This window comes from Monopterus albus, unplaced genomic scaffold, assembly GCF_001952655.1.
Source record: "Monopterus albus unplaced genomic scaffold, M_albus_1.0 scaffold221.1, whole genome shotgun sequence".
Classification (NCBI taxonomy): Eukaryota; Metazoa; Chordata; class Actinopteri; order Synbranchiformes; family Synbranchidae; genus Monopterus; species Monopterus albus.
The window spans coordinates 546100-567799 of record NW_018128101.1 but is presented as its reverse complement, the minus strand read 5'-3'; the positions used below and the strand labels follow the sequence as shown (position 1 = coordinate 567799).

The 21700-nt window shown below is 41.0% G+C and overlaps 1 protein-coding gene across 11 annotated transcripts in view; it reads right to left on the bottom strand.

Annotated features, from left to right (window-relative positions):
- Positions 1-21700, bottom strand: part of LOC109971339 (disabled homolog 2-interacting protein) — a 133157-nt gene that overhangs the window by 50314 nt on the left and 61143 nt on the right. For 10 of the 11 annotated variants that reach the window (XM_020619503.1, XM_020619501.1, XM_020619505.1 and 7 more), the window contains one exon: positions 17511-17629. In XM_020619503.1, coding sequence (XP_020475159.1) covers positions 17511-17629 — 119 coding nt within the window. Of the gene's footprint in view, positions 1-5531; positions 5830-17510; positions 17630-21700 lie in introns of those variants that run through there. The other variant, XM_020619513.1, reaches the window with a different exon arrangement.

The following is a 21700-nucleotide window of genomic DNA, read 5'->3' as shown; positions in this document are numbered from 1 at the left end:
GCCAGCCAGGTTTAGGGAGGAGACACACTGCCAGATGTATTGTACAGTTGTCTTCACATAGCTGGCGACCCAATGAGGGAGGACGGATGTCACAGCTGAGACATGCAGTCAAGAGACGCTTCAATTCAAACTGATGTTTTAGCTCCAAAAAAAGCCAAAGTCCTAGAAATGCCAGTCATCTCCTGTGAAATAATTACATAGAAACAGGTCCAGATTGGCACGAACTAGTTTCAGCATTTGTTATTAAAATGCTTCTTGAACGACTGGAAAATAAAATATGGGAAGAAAGAAGAAAGTACATTAGACAATGTGAAATAAAAAGACTTAAGTGAACTCTACAGAAGCCGGTAGCCGTCATCAACTCGAACAATGGAATTCATTGTGAACTGTACAGTGGAAAGGTCTTTGCACCCCTTTGTAGGTAGAGACGTTCCCAGATCTAAAACAATTTAAGCATCATTTGGGAGGTAAAACATAAGGTGGTTTAATGTACTTGTTCCCACAATACAATGAATTAGAGTTGTTTGCGCTTATCACAAGTAAGCAGACATGCAAGCCTCACTGTTTTGGAGAATGGCTGGGTAAAGGTTAACTACAAAGCCAAGGCAAAGCCTGGAGACTAAACACTCATGGGGATTTCCTCATTCCTCTGGTCTGGGTCAAGATAATATCATACCTCATAGGGTTGTTTGGACTGTGACTGTTCCCAAATATAATGTGGGACAGGACAAAGTTATTCTATCTATAGAGTCTGTTTGTATTCACTGTAGCACTAGAGAAATGCAGTAAACTATTGCAAAAACATCATCAATCATAGGAAAATGCATGTTGAACAATGAATGAGTCATGTGGCTGCATGACTTCTACATTTTCAGGTGTATATGTGCATTAGTGTGTGCAGAGACGTTTTCTGTGTATGTACACAAACAGAAAATGGATTTGTTTCCATGTGATTTTGTGAGCCAACTGTACCAAGGAGAGTGTGGGTGGGTATGTGTGAGGTCATGAGCCAAGCATACAGCAGCAGACTGCAGCAGGATGGGGTCATGAGAGAGGGTGGGAGTGACCAGGCTTTCTCAGCTGTCTGTCTGTCGGTGGGCAGTCCCTGAGAGGCCTCACTGTGAGACGTAATTCCCCTGCTAACCATTAACCCGTTTAGTAGAGCACCACCTGCCTGCACAGAAGTACAAAGAAGGAAGAGAAGGAGAGCAGCAGAGAAAAATAATCTCTTGATACAATACATTCCAGGCAAGCTCCCACAAGTCTACGTTGTACAGAGCCAGGAGAGAGGGTGAGACATGTTGGACAAGTAGACGCTGATAGAGGTCAGGATAGAGGATGGAAGAAAGAGAAAAAGATGACATGTCCGAGAGATGAGCAAACTGAACTCACATCAACAGTCCAGTGACTCGTGTAGAGAGAACATGAATATTACTGCAGGAGGACTGCAAGATCAAGAAGAAGAAGAAGAACAGCTAATGCTACTGCGCTATATCTGGGCTGAAGGGATTGAGTTTCATAAGACATTACTGCTATTACATTTAAAAGTGTAATCTCTCCCATGCAGGTACTGAGCAAAAAGATGAGATACAGTATATACACAGTACTGCAAGACAACACACATTTGTCAACAGTCAGAGATTTGCTACACCACTTAAACCAAGGTAACTATCAGTTTATCTGTCTGTCTCTGGTTGTATTAAGCCATTGAGGGCAACACGACAAGAAAATTGATACAATCTTTTTACAAAAAGATTTCTGTGTCAAAGTAGTTAGTAGTTAAAGCATAAAGTTATTATTATTCTACACTTTCTTACTGCCCACCTGAACCAACAGTGGCTGTTCACTGTAATGAAGGTACAGGTCACCCACTGCAACACGGTGGTTTGTGTTACGTGTCAGAGACCATAACTGAAAAAATAGTTCTAATTTGATCAGTTCATTGCTGCTTCTGGTCTTCCTATGGAATTTATTGAAAAATGACATATAGAATATCAGCAAGCTTACTATTTAATTTAATTATATGAAACAGACACTACCATTTTGAGATTTCATCCTTATCCATACCACCTTACCCCCAGGTCAACAGCACTTACTGAGGGAGACAGGACTGTGCACATCGACTCCCTACCTTCAGTATCTTCTGCGAGCCCAAAAAAAATCACTAACTGTATCACTCAATGTAATCTCAGTGCCCAAATCTAGTCAGGGAAGAGCCCAGTCAATATGATTTGGTGCTACTGCACAGTCAGTCAATTGCTGCTAAAGTGCTGTTAAAAAAATCAGCCAAAATGAAAGACAGCGTCCATCTTCTTCTCCAGAAGCAGACGTGAGAGGAAACAAGCAGCAGAGGCATTAAAAATCCCTCCCTCCATCCCTTTAGTCATCTGTCTACAGCCTGCCTGCCATTTTATATAGTAAAGCAGCTCACTGGCACACAGATAAAACAGACATCAGCTCTCACATGTGTTTGTTTGCTTAAAACAAACATAAAGACAGAGACAAAGAGTATGAGAGCAGAAGGACCAAAAGAGACCAGCTGGACTGAAGCTTGAGAGCTCTCCTCCCCTGTTGTTCACACTGACTGTGCGCTACAGTCTTCAGGGCATGAGAGGGCAAATGAGGGATTCAATTATTGACAGCGCTGCCCCAATCATGAGCATATGCTCCTCTCTCATTCTCTCCCAGACAAGCAGGACCGGGTGCATGCACAATAATGTTGCTGAATGTCTTTGACGCAAACAACTTCAATCCACAATGACAATCTAGATTGAGGCCAGCAATCTAAAATCCAACTTGATGAAAAGCGTTGCAAATTTCAAAGCAGAAAAGTCCCTGAATACAAGTCCTAGGAAATTATACACTTTGTGGAAGGCCTGTCATTCTCTCTTCTTTAATGATTGGACCACATATGAATCTGACTAAATCTTAGTCATTCTGACTAAACAAGTCTCAATGCTAGGTTATATGTGTGTCCACATTCTCCTATAAATCTATGAATCCTGTAGAGTTCAAACTTGAAGACAGGTCCAACCTCATCTTCCAAAATAATTAATTGACAAACAGGATGCACAGACATTCACAATACAAAAAAAGAAACTACTGTTTAATGAAACCTAAGCACTACTACTGCACATGTGAAACTTTTAGCAATGCCTCTTGGCTCCTGTCCATTTACTGATTCGCTCTATTATCCTATCACCTTAAAATCTAAGAACTCCTTTTTCAGTCACATAGTCCAATTAGGCAAGCCTAAAGCACCACTCCCCTTACTTCTCAAAGATGAGCTAATCACTAATCACCCTCCCTTTTATCAGTACATTATTATTATGTATTAAAACCACATAAAACTTTGGTAAATTTAAAATTGCTTATATTCAAAAACTGCTTGTACAACACAGTGCTCATGTTTGTGTGGCCATGATTAAGTGATGTTGATTAAGTGTCAAAACTGTGGCCGTTTCTCCCTCCCCCTTCCTAAACTGTCAGTGGGTCAGACCTCCTGACTCCTGGTAGAGCTGCCCCTGGTTGTGGCATTGCATGACCCTCTCCTCCCTCCCTGTACACGTGTCTGATCAAATGCTCCACTCCACTTCATCAGGTTTCAGTAAATCAATGGACATCACAGAGATGATCTTTGACGGACTAATTACACCGAGAGAACACTCAGTGGAAAAGCCTAAAGAGATGGGAAGAACTAGCAGAAAGTACAAAGCTAAGCTCTGCATTTATTCTTGCCTTTCGCCACAGTACAGATATATCTGGGGAGTTATCAGAAAATATAGTTAGCATCCTAAATACATCATCATTTCATTTCATAAATGCAGACTCTTGGCTCTCTTGTGCTTTGTCATTTCAGTCACTGTATATGCTTCCCTTTTCTCACACTGTTTCTCTTATCTCCATCTCACATTCACTGTAACCATTTCTCAATCCTGCTCTAACTGCATATTAATGACACCTTCATTGCTCACTCTGATATTCCTCATCTAGGTTCCTGTTTGCAAGCTTGGACCTGAAGTAGGGTTGCTGGAACATACTAAAACCATATGCACACCTGCATACATGCACATATATTAATGTGCGCAGAAACATTTACTCATGCATGCAAGCAAATGCAGTACTGCAGGCTAAGGGGGGGGGGGCAATCACACAGTTACGGCAGATACAGTAAACACAGACTCACACAAATGCTTGTAGCATAATATGAGGAAGTCAGGCTTGGTTTTGTTCTGACAGGCTCAACAGTCAGCTACGATCAGGACCACCAGCTGAGCTCTCACACTGGAACATATCTGCATAACGCAGTAATCAGGAGGACAAAACCATCCAACTATCATTTCTGTGTTTACTATAACAAAGATGGTTTTCTTCTGTGAAGACACCTCTGAGGAAAACCAAAGCTCGTTGAACGCCGTTCCCCATCGGAAACCGTTTAACGAAACTCTTCCTCTACAATATTGCAGGGAAGACTGAGTGTGTTGAACAGTTACTGACAGCCTCAAAGTCTTATCTGTTTTTCTTAATGACTCACCTACAGCAACTTGTACTTGATGTGTGACTGCTGACAAATTTCATGTATGTGCTGTAGGATCCTTTACACCCATAAAGCATCTGTTGCAACTGTAAGATGCATCAACTGGATCATGGATGTTTGTGTAGACTGTTGATTACTTTAAATCTAATATAAGAATATTATAGTTAGTCCCTGAGGCCTGGATGGAACGATGACTAGCTTTCCACTCGTTTCCTTGTCTTTTGCGCGGACATCACAACGTACAGTATCTACGGCAAAATGAGCTGTTGCTCTCTGAAACTCCCAAACTCTGTCCTCAGGCCACACGCCTATCTTTAAACTGCTAATTGCCTCCAACATATGACTTGAATTGAGAACGCCAGCCAAAATCAGCGGCTGACCTCACAGTGTGGCCCAGTCAACTGATTTGTGTTAGTTGGCTGCCCTCTGTCACAGAGGCCAGCTTTGTGTGATGTTGCTACATTTAGAATATGGTTAACACTCACTATCAAAACCCCATCTCTGCTGTTCTATAAATATCACACATAATAAATGCACTATATTCTGAATGAAAGCCCTTTGGGAGTTTAAAAAAAGCAATTATATAATAATGACTGAGTCTCCTGAATGTATGAAGGATGTAGTGGATGGAGTGTGTGTGTGTGTGTGTGTGTGTGTGTGTGTGTGTGTGTGTGTGTGTGTGTGTGTGTGTGTGTGTGTGTGTGTGTGTGTGTGTGTGTGTGTGTGTGTGTGTGCGTGCTTGGAAGAACAGCCTCCCTTGCATTGTCACTGATGGAGAGAAGCAAAGAGAATATGACAGCACAGGTGGAGTATAACCAGCACATAGAAGCAGAGGAGTGTAAGCAGTCTCAATGAAGTATCCTTTACATGCAGAGACCATGTTTCTATTTATGACCACACATTCACAGAAAACATTATCTCCTGCTGCATGAATCCAAGCAAACTAACACACAAAGGACAGCGAGTGACATGTGAAAAGCAGGATACCACTCACCCGGCATTGTCAGAATTCCACAAAACAATCGAAGGCAGGCGGAGAGAAAAACCAAGGCTGAGCCAGAACAAGACAGGAGGGAAAAAAAACCAAAACAAGGGCACTGATGGATGAGGACAGAGGCGATTTCAAAGCTCCATTTTTCCCCCAGTGCTGCTAACAGACACTACTGCTCGCCTCTCCTTACTTGTGGTTCTCTTCCTCTGTCTCTCACCGACTCCTTCTCTATTTCCTCCCGCTGCTGCTTTAAGGCAAGGGGTGGAGAATAAATGCTACAATGTTCCTGCTCTCTTGCTGCTCCCTCTCCTTTTTTTCCTCCCACCCTCTCTCCTGCTCACCCTGTACAGAGCATGCCCTACTTCCTGTGTTGTCTCTGAAATGGGACACACACTCTTCTCTTTTCTGTTTGCTTCCTTTCACTCTGCATGAATTAATTTCCACTCTTTACTCTTGATGATGGGGATTTGTTCCCTTTTCTTCTCTGCTGTCTCTTCCCTGCTTACCAACTCCAGATAAACCCTTTCCCCTTCAGTGATCGACTGCACCTCTCATCTCTGTTTCCATGTGCAAGGAGGAGCCTACATATGGTGTGCAGGGGGATCACAGTATGGTGAAGCCTAGCTTGGCCCTGCCCCCCTGTGCGGCTCCAGTGGGAGGGTGTGTGCGCGCTCTTTGTCCTGTCAACTCTGGTGTGAGGTGTGCTGCTTTCCTGTCACAAACTGCTGCTGTTGTGGTTGCCACCACTTTCGTTGGGACTCAGTGGTTGCATGTGCTGTCAACCAGTGTGGATCCAGGAGACTAGGATTCACTGTACATATGAGGACAGAGCCCAGTGTTGGGCAAAGTGACTTGGCTGATGGGGCAGCCATTGGGGGTTGGTAGATTTGATAGTATGGAATGTGGGGACGAGGGTTTTACCATGCTCAATTTGAGCCAGGACTTGAAGACTGGCAGATGAGACAGAGGTGAGTGGAAGCTACTTCTAGAGCTTACACACTGGCAGAGCTGGCACAATGGAATAAAGGGCTGGACGGGACACACCGATAAGGGAGGGCAGCTGTGGAAAGCAGTTTCAGAGAAGCCATGGCCACTAATGCACTGCCTGCACGTCTGCAGTGATGTCATTAAACATGACATCACCCCTACCCCTTTTCCCGGACACACAGACACACATACACTAGTTTATGTGTAAAGCAAATGACCACACAATAAGGTGCACAAATACTGAGCTCAGAGTTCACGCCCATTCTAAACAAAAGCACCAGTCACGTGCACATTGTCAGGTTTCAAATGAAAAGTATCACAGTTGCTCACTGCAGGTCACCTGTTTCCTCTTGAACCTAATGAACAACAGAGCTCTACCTTGAGTATTTCAACTGCAACTGACTAATTTCACTCTATTCTAGTCAAAATCTGCAACATTTTACTCATTGAGATGTCACATTCAGCACTGAAGATATGCAACTAATGAGTACAGCTTCATAAAATGATGATGGGTTTGTTAAAACCTACGGTACCATTAAACACTGGTTAAGTGTAGCAGCATTTGTACTGACTTAAAAGCTGAAGACAACAACTTTAAGTCAATCTCAGCATGGCCTGTAGCAAATTATAGATGAATTACCTATTCTTAATAGCCACATGTAGTGCAACTGTCAAATTATAGATGAATTACCTATTCTTACAGTGATAGCCACATGTAGTGCAACTGCTCTACAGTCAGAGTACGTCCAGTAATTTCTACATTTGGAGACAGTTTGTGGTGCTCTGCACTATACTGCAAGGTCTCCTTTAATTAGTTTACTCCAGAGTCAAACACATATTTAACACAAACAGTGGGTACACCAAAGTGTGACTCTACAGGAAACAGAATGTGGCTCTGTTCATCAATTTGTGCCTTTAAAATAGTTGTGCTAGTTTCAACTTGTGGCTAATAAATTTGCCATGAAAACTGTGTTGTCTTAGTATAAACTGCAGCATGTATTTCACATGATCTTCCTGCAGCGTGCACTAAGAACTACAATGAATCAGATGTATAAATTAACACCCAGTATGCACTCCCAGTTCTTCCAGAACATAGGCAAAAGGTGATAAATTATGCTCATGTTATTTTACTAGACCTATTCATCTGATTCAAACTCTGCTCACTGTTCTTGCTGTTAATGGAAGCATGATCCCAACTGTACATTTACTGAGCTGAATTAAGGTCTTATCAGAAATTCTTCTTTATTTCTAACCTTCTTTTGGCAATGGCAATGGCTTTTGGCTCCTGTCCATTTACTGATTCGCTCTATTATCCTATCACCTTAAAATCTAAGAAGTAACTCCGTTTTCAGTCACAAAGTCCAATTAGACAAGCCTAAAGCACCACTCCCCTTACTTCTCAAAGATGAGCTAATCACTAATCGCCCTCCCTTTTATCAGTACATTTAGCTGCACCTTTGACAAGCTCCTTCGAACACCCACACCTGATGCCAAGATTCAAACACCACCAGCAGCACCAAATCTCGGAGGGATGATGCTCCATGGGGTTATAATGGTGAGCGGTTGTAAAACCCACCAACACCAACATTCTACACTTTTATGTCACGATTCTCCAAACACCTTTAGACAATTTCAACATAGCATACACTTGCACAGAAATGAAAATAAACAAAAAAATTCTGCAGTTTAACTTAACATAGCATACACTTGCACAGAAATGACAATAAACAAAAAAGCAGTTTAACTTAAAAAAAAGTCCCATACACTACTGTAAAGTGCAACAAATTTGTAAAGAGAAACATGCTCAAAACTCTGATTGTGTCATCTGAAAAATATGTAGTATTTTCAGATAGAAAGGACAAGAGTGCAGTCTGAGCACAGGGAGCTGAAAAGCTGACCCAGGCACAATCCAGCTTACAATGACTGCACTCAGAGATCACAGCTTCTTATTAAGAGATACTGAGATTTGTCTGATGCCAAGCAGTGAGTATGCAGTGCAATGATTGCCGTTGGTAGAGAATGCAACACTGGGGATCAAACAGTCTACTTGATACACAAATGTCTGTTTCCAACTAGGTCAGACCGCTGTGGCAGAGCTTTGCTGCTGTTACAATACACTATATACATACACACATATATATCAGTCTCTATTTTCTCTTTAATTCAGTTCAAGCTACATGAGAAAAGATTACAGCAATACTATTTTATTACCAGAAAATAAAAAGATAAATGACAGTGATACTGCACAACTTAGATAAATGTGAGTAGATCTATGATATTTATAATACATTTGTATTAATGTGTAGATAAGGCTGAAACATTCATTTTGGAATTAAGGAAAAATGTAATAAGAATGAAGGATTTAAATAATAAAGAATATGCATAAGCATATGCAATAGCAATCTGGAGGATGGATATGAATACAAAGCAAATCAGTTTAACAGGAGATTTAGCAGAGTTTGTCTCTGCTTGTGCTTCCTTTCTCTCAGTACTTGATAAAGATATGGATCACTCCGGCTGCACCTTAGCACAGACACGCCCATACAGCGTGACAGCCTGACCTTGATGAGGCAGCGTCTGAGGAGGCACAGTAAGTGGTGGATAATGAAGCACAACAGGAACCCATCAACATTCATCACTGCTGAAACAAAGTCTGAAGTGCTTTATCACACAAAGGTTTCCTAACAGACTTTATAATATAACCATTTATAAAACTGAAGCCACAGCAGTTTGTGCAAATTTACAAAGTTAAAAACACACAAAACTGTTGATCCGGTTCAAGAAGCTGATCTAAGAAGGGAGGTCATAAGACTGTGAATGCACACGAGTTGTACGGAGGTCATAAGACTGTGAATGCACACGGGTTGTACGCTTAGAAGGTTTCCACTGACGCACTATTACAAAAGAATGAGGAAGACACCATTTATGTGGATGTGGTGGATAGATAAGTGCCTAGAGTCCTGTGAACATGACTGTGTACTGGCTTGTAAAACAGTCTGACTGATAAACAGGTGATAAAAAACCTTTCCTCCTCCAAGGGCTGGGACGTAGTTAGGATACTCCTGCTCCTCATATCACCTGTTACCACATATTTATCACTCTGTGTGGCCTTCTCCCCTCAACACAAAGAAGAAAAAAAAAACATATCTGCTCTCCAACACGTTAATTTGAGCTTAAAAAAAAAAGAAAAGAAAAACACCAAAACCTCCTGTTAGACTTAGTTTACACTCCTTGCAACTTAGGTTTTGGCCATCATTTGAAATCAGGTGAAACTGAAGCAGGTTTCAGTCCTCTACTCACTGTAAATCTGTGTGGATAAAATGCTGGGACATTCCATCACAAAACGTCAGATGCACACTGACAGAGTGCCCGAATTTAGTAAAATATTGGATTTTATTAGTCCATGGCAAAGTAAAAACTCTGGGGACTACCATCAGAATCGTTACGCACCACATACTGAGCAGTAGAGAGGCCTGTTAGTAAAGAGGAGGTGATGAAGAAACATCTACTGGAGATCGCCATGGCAATTTAGTGCATCTGTAACTGGAAGAGTCACCCACCACCATCTGGACTGTCAGGGCCTCAGAACACGTGCATTTAACATGTACATATATAGAGAATTTGTTTGGACATTCTACTCAAACGTACTCTTTCTCTTTGGTCAAAAAGTTTTAATTTCTTTATTTTTACATTTATACATGTTTTACCTCAGGGGAAGCTGCAGATTCAATGAAAAGTAGGATGTTCCAACATACAGACTAGAAAAATGACCAGCATGTGACCCCCTTAACTTTAGGAACAGATGTTAATATTCCAGAAGTTTTAATATTTATAATTTTGGTGCATGATAAATAACTAAAAAGCCTGTAACTGAAGTGGATTAATGAGAGGAATGAATGAGTGTTTGCATGTGTACTGAGCAGTCCTCAGTACACATGCAGGGATATGCAGGGCACTGCTTTGACGGGCTCCTCGGTATTCCTGTCACACCCAGGGCCCTATCCATTACAGCTTCATTACCCCAGGAGGGAATGAAAGAGAGGTGACCCATGGCCACGCTCAGGGTTAAACATCAACTGAGCCACCAAACGCAGTAGCTGGGCAGGGGTAAACACATTTTGCCCCAGGGATGATTCAGTATTCAGAATAGCAATATACAGCAAAGCTACAGTACATTGAAACCATTGCCATTAAATTAATGTTACAATATAAATCTCATGCATTCTGCCCATTTAACAGTGAGAAGTGGAAAAAAAAGTCCATATGAAATCTAACTGCACATTTGCATGCTGTAATCAAACCTCGCAAGTGCTAAGTGTTCTTGAATGTGTTTCAGGGACAAGGCTTACAGCTGTTAGCTGAGGATGAAAAGATCAGTGGATTTTTGGAGGCTACACTTCATGCACTGAATTTGTTCAGGTTACTTTAAACTTTATTACACCACAGAATAATCTTAATAAGCTGCCAGTGTGTCGCCTGTGGCAGGTGTTAAGTCAGTGAAGTTTTTCAATATGAACACATTTGGTGGATTTTTAGAACATGAAATACTCATTAGGTTTCACAAAGTTTTCATCAAACAACAAAACATATTCCAAATGCTTTTCTGTTTTGACCCTCAAACACTCAGAAATGTTGAAGAATGCTGCTTCCATTCAGAGGACTGACTTCATCTTAGTTAATGTACTTCACTAAAAGGTCAAACCTTGGATATCAGTTTACACAACCTGGTCTGTTTGACTTAATAACAGATGCACACACTCATTCTTAGGTGCTAAAAATTAAAAACTGAATAGCCATCTCTGTCCTTGAAGCCAATCAAGAGCACTCTGTTTATGACAGCACATCAAATCGACCTTTTCAAAACACCCACACCCGTCTAAGCGCTGAAACGACACGCATTACTCTTGAATTAATAAAATCCTCATTATAATCTCCAATTGAAGGAGATAATGCTATGAAGCCTTATAATCATCACCAAATTAGAGGCTTTAAGTTTGAGACGCTATTGATGGGTTTGCTGAATCCGCCCTAGTCTGTCAGGAATACGGCTTAACAATGCACAGCGGTAGGTGAAACCTGCTCTGTACAACACATTACTAGCTCGAGAGCTCTATTTCATCTACACCAAATCATGCTGATGCATTGCAAATGGGATGGTGAGAGGGGAAGATTGCCAAAAAGTGAATGAGAAAGATGCACTCTTCCTCTGCCTAATTACATGCCTGAGATGAACATAATGAAAGCATTGCTGTTGATTTTCTTCAGACTTGCAAAAAAACTGTAACTGAGAATTTGATTGTTGTTACTTCTAAGTGCATTACTTGTTTGGACAGTGTCCAGGCCTGTATCCATACTGTCTGTGTGTACACTGTGTAAGTACTGTAATCATCACCGGTAAACACTGAATCAGCATTTGAGAAGATCATGCAGTCAAAAATAAGTGAGTTACTGTAGATGATATCAGGATGATTTTTTAAAAAATAGAATCATTTTCTCTTACTGAAATCTGAAGGATAAAAAGTGCGTGCATGAGGTGGTTACATGCACATGTGTTCAACAAGCCTGCGACGTTAATCAGAGGAAAGGGACTGATGACAGTAGATAAATGTAGGATGAAGAGTTTGTAAAGGACACGTTTACCAATAAATGTGAAAAGATAATGGGGTTGGGAGTAAGAAAATAATGACATGTGAACAAGACAAGAGGAAAAGAAAAAGATTCTGCTGCAGTGGCACAAAATGCAGTAGAGAGGGCACAAAGAGGAGAATCAAGGGACAGGTCTTTGAGTGCTGGGTTGAGTTTAATGTAGCAGAAATCCGCCAGCGAACTGTAGATTCAAACAACAGCTCCTAACATTACTATTAGCGTGAAAGGAGCAGATAAGAGAGGACAAACGATGGCAAAGCAAAAATAAAAACACAAGAGCAAGTGGAGAACTGGAAAAGAAGATGGGCTTATGACAGGTTAACAGATGCTGTATTCTAGGAGAGCAAAAGGTAAATGTGTGCAAGTGAAAGTCAGTAAGTGAGTGAGATGTGGGAGGGGGAGGAAAGAAGGGAGGGAGTAACAGAAAAAGTTAGATATTACTGTTGGACCACCTGGGGAATGTTTACAGAATTTAATAACCCTAAATGTCATCACTTTATTGGATTTATGGATGAATGTCTCTGTCTCCCTCACTATGCTGCACTCGTTCCATCTTTCTCACATACACAGTAATACTCCCACCTGCAACAATCACCACAGTACCCGTTGGTGCAGTTTTATGGAAAGATGACAGGGGGTTTGTATCTGGGGTTATTGAATCCTGTTACATGCAGAGGTAAGGCTTCTTATAACACACACAAGTGTAACATTATACTTGTGTGTCCATCTTGCTACCTAGAGAGCATCATATCTCAACTTTTGAACATTTTGACCCTGCTCTTTGTATATAAAAGAGGACTGGCTCCAGTGCTGTTGCTGCCATTACAAACACAGATGTCATGTCCTCAGAATTAGTTCTGGAAACGTACAGAGGATTTAACGTCCTGAGGAGACTCAGACTGCACATGACATTTGTATCTTAATGTAATTTTTAATAAACATGTTGGAAAAAACATTTAGACCATCATATAGGGAGAACTCAAAAACTGTGTTCATGAATGAATGGCAAAACCTAAACATTACTGTGCATGTTAATGAGTCAAATCTGTACTGTACTGCATTCATCCATTTCCTATACTCTTCAGGAGCCTCTCCCAGCATGCATCTGTAAGACACAGAATACAACTTTCTATGCAATGCAAACATATTTAAAACATATGGTGAGCAGATTATCTGAGACAAGTGGGAGAGGGCACAGAAACAGGACGAGAAATACTGGTGTAATAAATCGGTTCAGCTGTTTTATCCATCTGCCAAGATTCAGAGCTGAAGTTTATGAGTGACACCAAAAAAGGCCTTCCTGCTGTGTTACAGGAGCAGCCTTTCCATAAAAGCGCATGAGTCACTGGTGCCCACAGAGCTGAGAACTGCAGTTACACACATGCAAGCGTACAAACACAGAACCACAAGCTCATCATCACATTCAGATAGTTATATCCAACCATTACTGCGGCCACAAAATCAAACCAGGAAAGCATTCCCATTACACAGCGAGGAGCTGGACACACAGGAAGACAGGGGGGTTGGTACTGTCGACAACAGGGATGCCATAAATGATTTGAGTGATGCTGTAGACACTACAGTGCATAAAATGTGGGTCTGCATCCAGGCATGCAGCACTTCTTACTTGTGTAAATAAGGAGTCAAACAATACATAAAATGACCCTTAAATACAGCGACCAGCAACATCGGATGCAATGTGAGGAAAGCACAATACAACGAGGAGACAGTGACATAACTCAAGGAAACACTGACCTGGACAGTATTTTTGTAAAGCTACTTTTAAATCCTGCATTGTTTGAGTTCATCTTTATTAGATTCTTCTTTGCTTTCATTAGCACTTTGCTTCATATCTTTGCTTGCTGATGTTGTGGTAACATGCAATGTGCATTATGCTGCCTGCTTTTCTACGGACAAAACCAAACCTGGACCCACTCATAAAAACATTGCTCCTTGGTTCTACTAGTTTAAAAATAAAACCCCCACAAAGTCCCTTAAGAGCCAAATACCACCCTCTTTCTAAATCTAAATGTAAAAAGGCAAAGGCAAGTACTACTGTCTTACAACTGAATTCATTTCAACTTCTAAAATAGAATATTCATTATCAAAAACAGTGCTAATTGAAAAAACATGTTCGATTACTGCACTCCAACCAAGGGCCTCTGTCACTGATAAGGAATCAGAAGCCCACACATTGCAATCACTATGATATTCACCGGCATGTTCAGGCAAGGTCAGCGTAGATCAGATGAGCGAGCAGAGGCCACAAAGGTTCAGATCATCTCTGATACAAGTAAAATGTGTAGAGCACATCAGAGCAGCAGAGAGCAACAAGACGCATTAAGGGCATCACCAGGTCAGCGCAGAAGAGAATAACAGGCCACTGCATGGAGAAACTTGATTATAACCCGCATTTGTCCAATGTTGATAAATTCAAGCTACAGCCATCACTACATTTCTATTTCAGTGCTAAAGACAGGAGTGTTCAATGAGTATCCAGCCTCTGATTAACACAGACAAATATTTCATTTTAGAAGTCCAGCTGCTCCTCATCTCCTGAGACTGCCTGAGGCTACATGGCCCAACAATGTCATCAGAGCTCACACACACACTGTGTGTGTCCTTGCAAGGCACCATCTCTACTCTACCTAAATAATCAGAACTAGAATAATTACCGCCTTGTGGTTGTATGTCTCTGCCAAAGAGTCAAGTTGCAGTTTACAGGCATGTCTGTCCTGACTTGTATCTGTAATGAAGACTTTAAGACTTTAATAAAGGATATTAAGTGTATACAAGCTGAAGAAATCTCCTTCAAGGCATTTCTGAGATATCACATTCATGAGAATGGGACGGACGGATGGACACCCTGAAAACATAAAGCCTCTGGCTGCTGCATGATAAAAGTGCATGGCTGTGAAACATCGGATGAGAATACGTCCTCACATAGTTATAAGTTTCATACCATATCATGTACAATTAGATACAGTTAGTATTTGAGATGGACACTGAAATGTGCCCTGCTCGCTCAGTTTCAAGGCTGTATATCTGCACACCAGGGAGTTTTCAGGGTATAGGATTCCCTCCCTCTATCTCTGTCTCCTCATCTCTCTTCTTCTGCAGTGTTTTTCATCCTGTGGCCGACAACGAGTGACACCGACTCTGCTCACACCATTACTCTCTCGTTCTGCATCTTTTTCATACTTTCTCCCACTTTTAAATCAAACAACAAAATAAAGCCAGTGATCTTATGAAGAGTGAAAACACCAGACTGACATAAGGATAAGTGTGTATAGACCTATCATTATATACAGTAGGAGCCAGGGTATGCATTTGCAAGTGAAGGTGAGATAAGACACCTCCTGGACGTTTCAATTTCCTGTCTGATATTCTTTGCTGAGAGCTCTGTCAGAGGGAAACGAATAAATGCTGATAGGTTAGGAAACCTTACTAGTGTCTGAAAAATAGAGAAAGGACTGGTGGTTTGAAAGGGCTAAACGGAGTGAGTTAGAAAGACAGACATCTTAAAAAGTAAAAGCAGAAGTGGGAAAGAGAATGAGAAAAGACAGCGGGACAAAGAAGAGGAGGTATGAGCTCATTCTGTCTGACTGCACTAGAGGAACAGTTCAGCATGTACACGCTGAACAATTGGTAATGTTCCCTTGTGATAGTTTGACAGTGATGTTAATGCCTCATTAAAAGTATAAAGAGGGGTAGCAACTTGGAACCAAGTTCTGAAAAAGCAAGCAGTAGAACGAACATCTCTCCAAAAGCAGCACCTCCATTAATTAAACCCCACAGACGGACACCCTGGTGCCGGGAACGAGAGCTGTGGCCTGTGCATGTACAGTACCAAAAGTCTATCAAAATTCCAGGTGGCGCAATTATGAGCCAACATAGACTAGACAGAAAATCAAAGTGATGACCTTTGGTGATGGCAGACGCTTGCCAAGTGGCTCCTGAGGAAATGAGAAGTTATCAAAATGTGGAAATGATCACAGTCTAAAGTGAAACGTCATCATATGGGCAGTGCTGTGGGCAGCAGTGTAGATCTGTACAGTTTGGACTGTAAGGCTGGAGATGACAAGGATGGACAGATGTTTACATGAGGCAGCCTGCTTAGGGCTGGGAGATATTTCACAATGTAAACTATTTCTGGTGAGCTTAGATTTCAGTAACCTTAAAATGACCTAGTACTACATTCAAAACCTGAAAAATGACCAAGAACTGTGTAAGCTGCAACCAGAAAATCCATTTACTGTAATTGCCGAAACAAAAATCAATCTAGTCAGAATAAATCCTGTATAACGCAGGTTTACATAGGTGATTTCTGTGTTGATATGAAAACTTTAGATCTTTGAATCCGACTGTGATACTATACCAACTGCACGTGGTGTGTTTAGCTGACCCAACCGAGCCCATCTATTTTTTAAAGCGGGCTGTCTGTTTCTAAAACACTATATTTTCTCTCGTTTTGGGACACAAGGTGCAGACCGGTGTGGACTTCAGAGTCTAATACTAACATCAAAAACTTATTTTTTGTAAGTTTGTTTTACGTTTCATAATGAAAGGACATTTTAGAGGAGACATTCTTCTGAAAGAGGATGGTAAGGTTTAATTATATTATGGATTGGTATGTTCTCTATTGATGTTAACTGAATATTTTTTTGTAAATGTTGGAAATAAAATACGTTACTGAAAAGAACAATCCACATGTATCATATCAATGGTGACAAACTGATCACACGACCGTATAGAAGGAAGCCAGAAACAAGATACGACTCTGACGAAGCCCTGATGGCTAATGGTGATTAAAGTTTGATGTTCTGGAGTAAGAGTTGTGCGACATGTTTACGATGTCAGTATGTTGCTAAAACACTGCCATATAACTGGTTAGAAACAGTTCTGTGTTTGTGATGTGATTGGGTGTTAATAACTCACTTATCAAGCAGTATATTATGTATAGCCTAGTTAAGTTTGTAATTTTATTATCAGGGATATTTTTGTTGCCACTGCGGTTTATATTGCTTCTCGTGCACAGCCTTATTGGTGAGAAAAATCCAATAAAGAAGTAGTTCAGGTCTACAGAGAACTGAATTCATCAGCTCTATCATAAACTAAAGACGCCATCCCATGATAGAACAGAGGAGATTCATAATGTATCACAATGAGAAAGAGAGAGACATTAAAAGTGACACACTGGAAAGCCAGGATTCACTAGTTTTCACAATATGCTGACAACACAACACAAAAATGTCAACAGTGACCTGAATAACCAACCACCAGGTAAAGAGAGGCAAACCCAGCTGACACAAACACACACCGGCATCATCACAGCAAACAAACGCCTACCTGTCATTGTCAACACTCCTGAAGCCAGGAAGGATGTGTCTGAAACTGGAGTTGCGGTCAAGTTTGGGTTGACTCTTGGTGCGTTTTATCGAGCCCTTCAGCCGGCGACTTAAAAATCCCTGACAGAGAGAGACAGAGACAAACAATAAAACAGTGGCATCGCAACTTTGTCATAGAAGTCTCCAAGATGTCAATCATTCATCTCAACCTGGCAGCAGGACAGAACAAATTAATACTGACATTTACCATCTGCATCGTAAGTCTAGTGAGGCCTGATGTCATGACTAGTTAAAGGGTAATAAATAAGTCTAGGTCTTCATATCAGAGTGACAGTTATATTTGCCTGAGAAGTTGGGACAAGATGGGACAAAAATATTTCCTGAATGCAAAGCAACATGAAACTACCACCAGAACCCAACATGTTAACACACAAAACCTCTAGAAGATTCACTAAGAGCACAGATGTGACAAGCTGCCAAGTCATATTCTTTGCTAAATTATAGGTTGTTTCAAATGTCCAATGCACTAACATGTGCTTTGTAATAATTTTCATGGAATGATTCAGTGGATGTAGCATTTTATTAGTTTTCCAGTTCTTGTCTTTGTCTCGGTCTGTGTTTACATCTTCTAACATCTGCAATCACACTCCCCCAAGCACCTTATCGTTTCCATGGTAACGGTTGGATGGCATTAAAAGCCAGAGAATATGAACTAATCAGATATGGTGCAGAAATGGCAGGGTGTTGCAAGTTTAGAAACAAAAAAAAAGTCTTTTCTTTAGATTTCACTGCAACAAAGAAGATCAAGAAGGAGAAGAGGAGGGAAAAAGGACCTGATAGAGCTGACGGAGGAACTCGGCAGGGCAGCATCAAAATGACAAAGATGCAGGAGAAAATACTAAATCTGGTAATGTTCAGGGTTTTTATTGCTGTAAAATAAAAATAAAAACAACTGATTCACAGGATGAATAATCAACTGAACACCTTCAGGAGACACTCACATAACGTCAGAGCATCATACTACTGCCTTAACCTCGAGTCATTCTCAGACAGGCGACACACAGCGAGAAGCCCTCCCTGCATTCCAATCAGACCATTAGCACACCTATATAATTACCACCTACTGTGTGAATACGTCAACCTGGGCAACAATGGAAAAGGGATGATTAGAGAGTGATGTTCAGACAGTCTGCCGGCTGATCACAGAGGAGCCACAGTATCCTGATGAACAGCACCTGTCATCAGGAAGCACTCTGGTGAACAAAGACTTGCTAATGTCACTAACCTCATGCCAATATGAAAGTGTCTAGGTTTCTTCAGTGTTTATGTGTGTGACCAAAGACAATAGCAGTGTCCCTACCCTATACTACATGCCAATTTCAAAACTGACTTAGGTATATTAACAACGGCCAGTATTCACAGTAAAAAAAAGTGCTTGATTTTTGTGAAGGCTGTTTAATGTACACTGCTGACCCACAATGCACTGCTCAAAGGAAGTGAAGGAGGTAAAGAAATTCTATTTGGTAAATGTTACAACAGATTACAGATGGTGGTGAAGGAGCTCGAGAAGGAAAAAAGTGTATTGCATCGATTTTACACATGAAGTTCAGTTTACTTGTTGAGATGAGTACTATACTCAGCCTGTGGAAACAGGTGTACAGCTTCATCTGTGGCTCTGTGGAGAGCTGGACTGAGTTGCATTATGGGTAATGTTGAATCCAGCCAGCTTACTAAGGACTTTTAGTGAGGATATCCTTCCCTTTGCTGCTTTGACTCTGATCATGTTTTTTAAATGAGTTTCTTGTTAGCCTCCAAATCTTGTGAGAGTCCATTTTGACCCGTTTAAAACATTGCTAAGACATGTTGTGTTCTTTTTATCATGTTAAATTGGTGGTGGCATTTCAAAGTCACACTGTGACTTGGATTTCCATTAATGAAGTACTGCATCACCTCCTGTTAGTAGAAAAGAGGAAGTACACAATACTAAGTACAAAAATGGGCATACAACATATTGCATGAAATTAAAATATATTGTAGAAAGGGGAAAAACAGCTAATGCTGATGAAAGTGTTGCTACTGCAGATTTAGGTTGCTTTAGTACCTTATGCATTTTCATTTCTATTGTTAGATAAACTCTTTATCCCTTATCATCAGCAATGTCTACTGTCCGCGTACTCGATAATGATCAGACGGTACCTGTTAATTTAGCTGACATAATGGTATGGTATGCAGTGTAGCCTACAGGTTAGTGGGCAGCAAATGGTTTACTACTGCTGCCCGCCATCAGCAAACTCAGGGGCTATTAGCTGAATGAACAGGACTGAGTCACCACCGTCAGCGAGCGAGGCACGAGGCTCTCAGCCAGGTCACATTCAGAATCAAATTCGCAATCCTTCTCTTAAGTATCAGGTATATAAAAACATGATTTACTCTGTATGTGTATGTGAGTGTGTGGGCATGTGGTTAAATTAGCAAAGGCTGCATTCTAAATAATGACGATAATAGTCGGATTGTGTGGTAGGATTATCGTCTCCTTCGACTGTGTTTAGCCTCACCCTCAGATCAGGTCCTTCAACAACATGACAAGAAGATTTGAGAAGAGGCAAAAGACTATGTTTTTTATGGCAAAGAATGGCAGTGCAGCGGAAAATCAATAAACACCCAGACATATGCACAAACACTGACATGCATCATTCCTCATTACGGCTTATTATCATTCACAGTTCCCTCCAAATTCATAATAATTCCACGCCTCTTCCCAGTAAGCCCCTAGAGATTATGTGCCTGCTGGTACTAGCACATTCACAGCGAACAAATTAAAATGTTTCTCTTTTTTCCCCATCTGCACAAAAAAGTCAGTGAAAACGATCCTGTCCCTGTAGGCGAGGCGGATTGATTAGTGGCTGCTCATTCTGTTTTTATTTCTTTACTTCTTTCGCTGATGGATGGACTCTGAAGAGCAGGGGAGGAAGACGAACAAAATTGGGAGGAAACAAGATTAGAAGGAAGATCCGCAAATCTATAATTTCCCAGATTATTTTGCATTCCTTGTTTTCCTCCTCAACCTGACAAAAGGTGGACATGCACTGTACACAGCAACGAGGAATAAAAAAAAAACAAAACACTACTCTCTAATTTAGTCTGCCTGTCAAAGCTGAGCTACTGGGCAGGGTAAAGGTCAGCAGATATAAAGGGCCTGTTATTCCAATTAAAACCACTCAATAAGAATGAGCAATGCCCATATTAACACCACATTAAACCCCATGTGAAGAGAGACACCCGGCGAGCCTCGGAAAAATACTTCATTCACCTTCAGCACCTGCTCAAAATTATGCAGGCACAGAAATAAAGAGAGAAACAGAAAGAAAATGGGAAACAAAAAAAAAGTTGAGACCATTAAAAAGATGTAGAAAATAACAGTGAGTGTCTGCCAGGGAGGGAAGTGCTAAAGGAGCTGGATGAATGGAAAAAGTGGAGCACAGTGTGGAGGTGGCAGAGCATGAGTGGATAGAAAAAGCAATAAAATGAAACTAAATGAGGGGGAAAGTGAGGAGAAAAGTACTGCAAATGAGTGACAAGGTCACCACTGGTTCAGGGCTCAGCGGAGCACAGCACCAGCTGCACAAAACGTTCAGCCACAGCTGACACAAAAGATGAGATGATGAAATAGGCTTGACCTCTGCCCATCTTGTCTTGTTGTATGGGGCCAGTTCTTAAAAGCAGCACGGCCAGTGACTGCAACACAAACAACGTAAACCGACATCTAATGGCATGTTGTACATCATGCACTGTTCCACTGTTTACCAAAGAAATGCAGAAAGTGAATCATGGGAATTTCCCAGTGCGTTTGTCTGAATAATTCCTATAAACATCAATGCATGAATGAAATAATGAATCCAGGATTTAAATAGTGTCCATTTATTTCTGGTGAGCTTAGATTTCAGTAACTGTTGGCACAGGATTTTGGCTTGCATTAACTGGTTTGTTCTTTAAGTAGTACAGTATAGCCCAAGTTACTGTTACACTGCAATGTCGTGTTGATCCACAACTACTTTTTTTTTACCTTTATGCTCGTTGTGGCTGTTGTGTTGGTGATTTCTGTGTTGATATGAAAACTTTAGATCTTTGAATCCGACTGTGATACTATACCAACTGCACGTGGTGTGTTTAGCTGACCCAACCGACCCCATC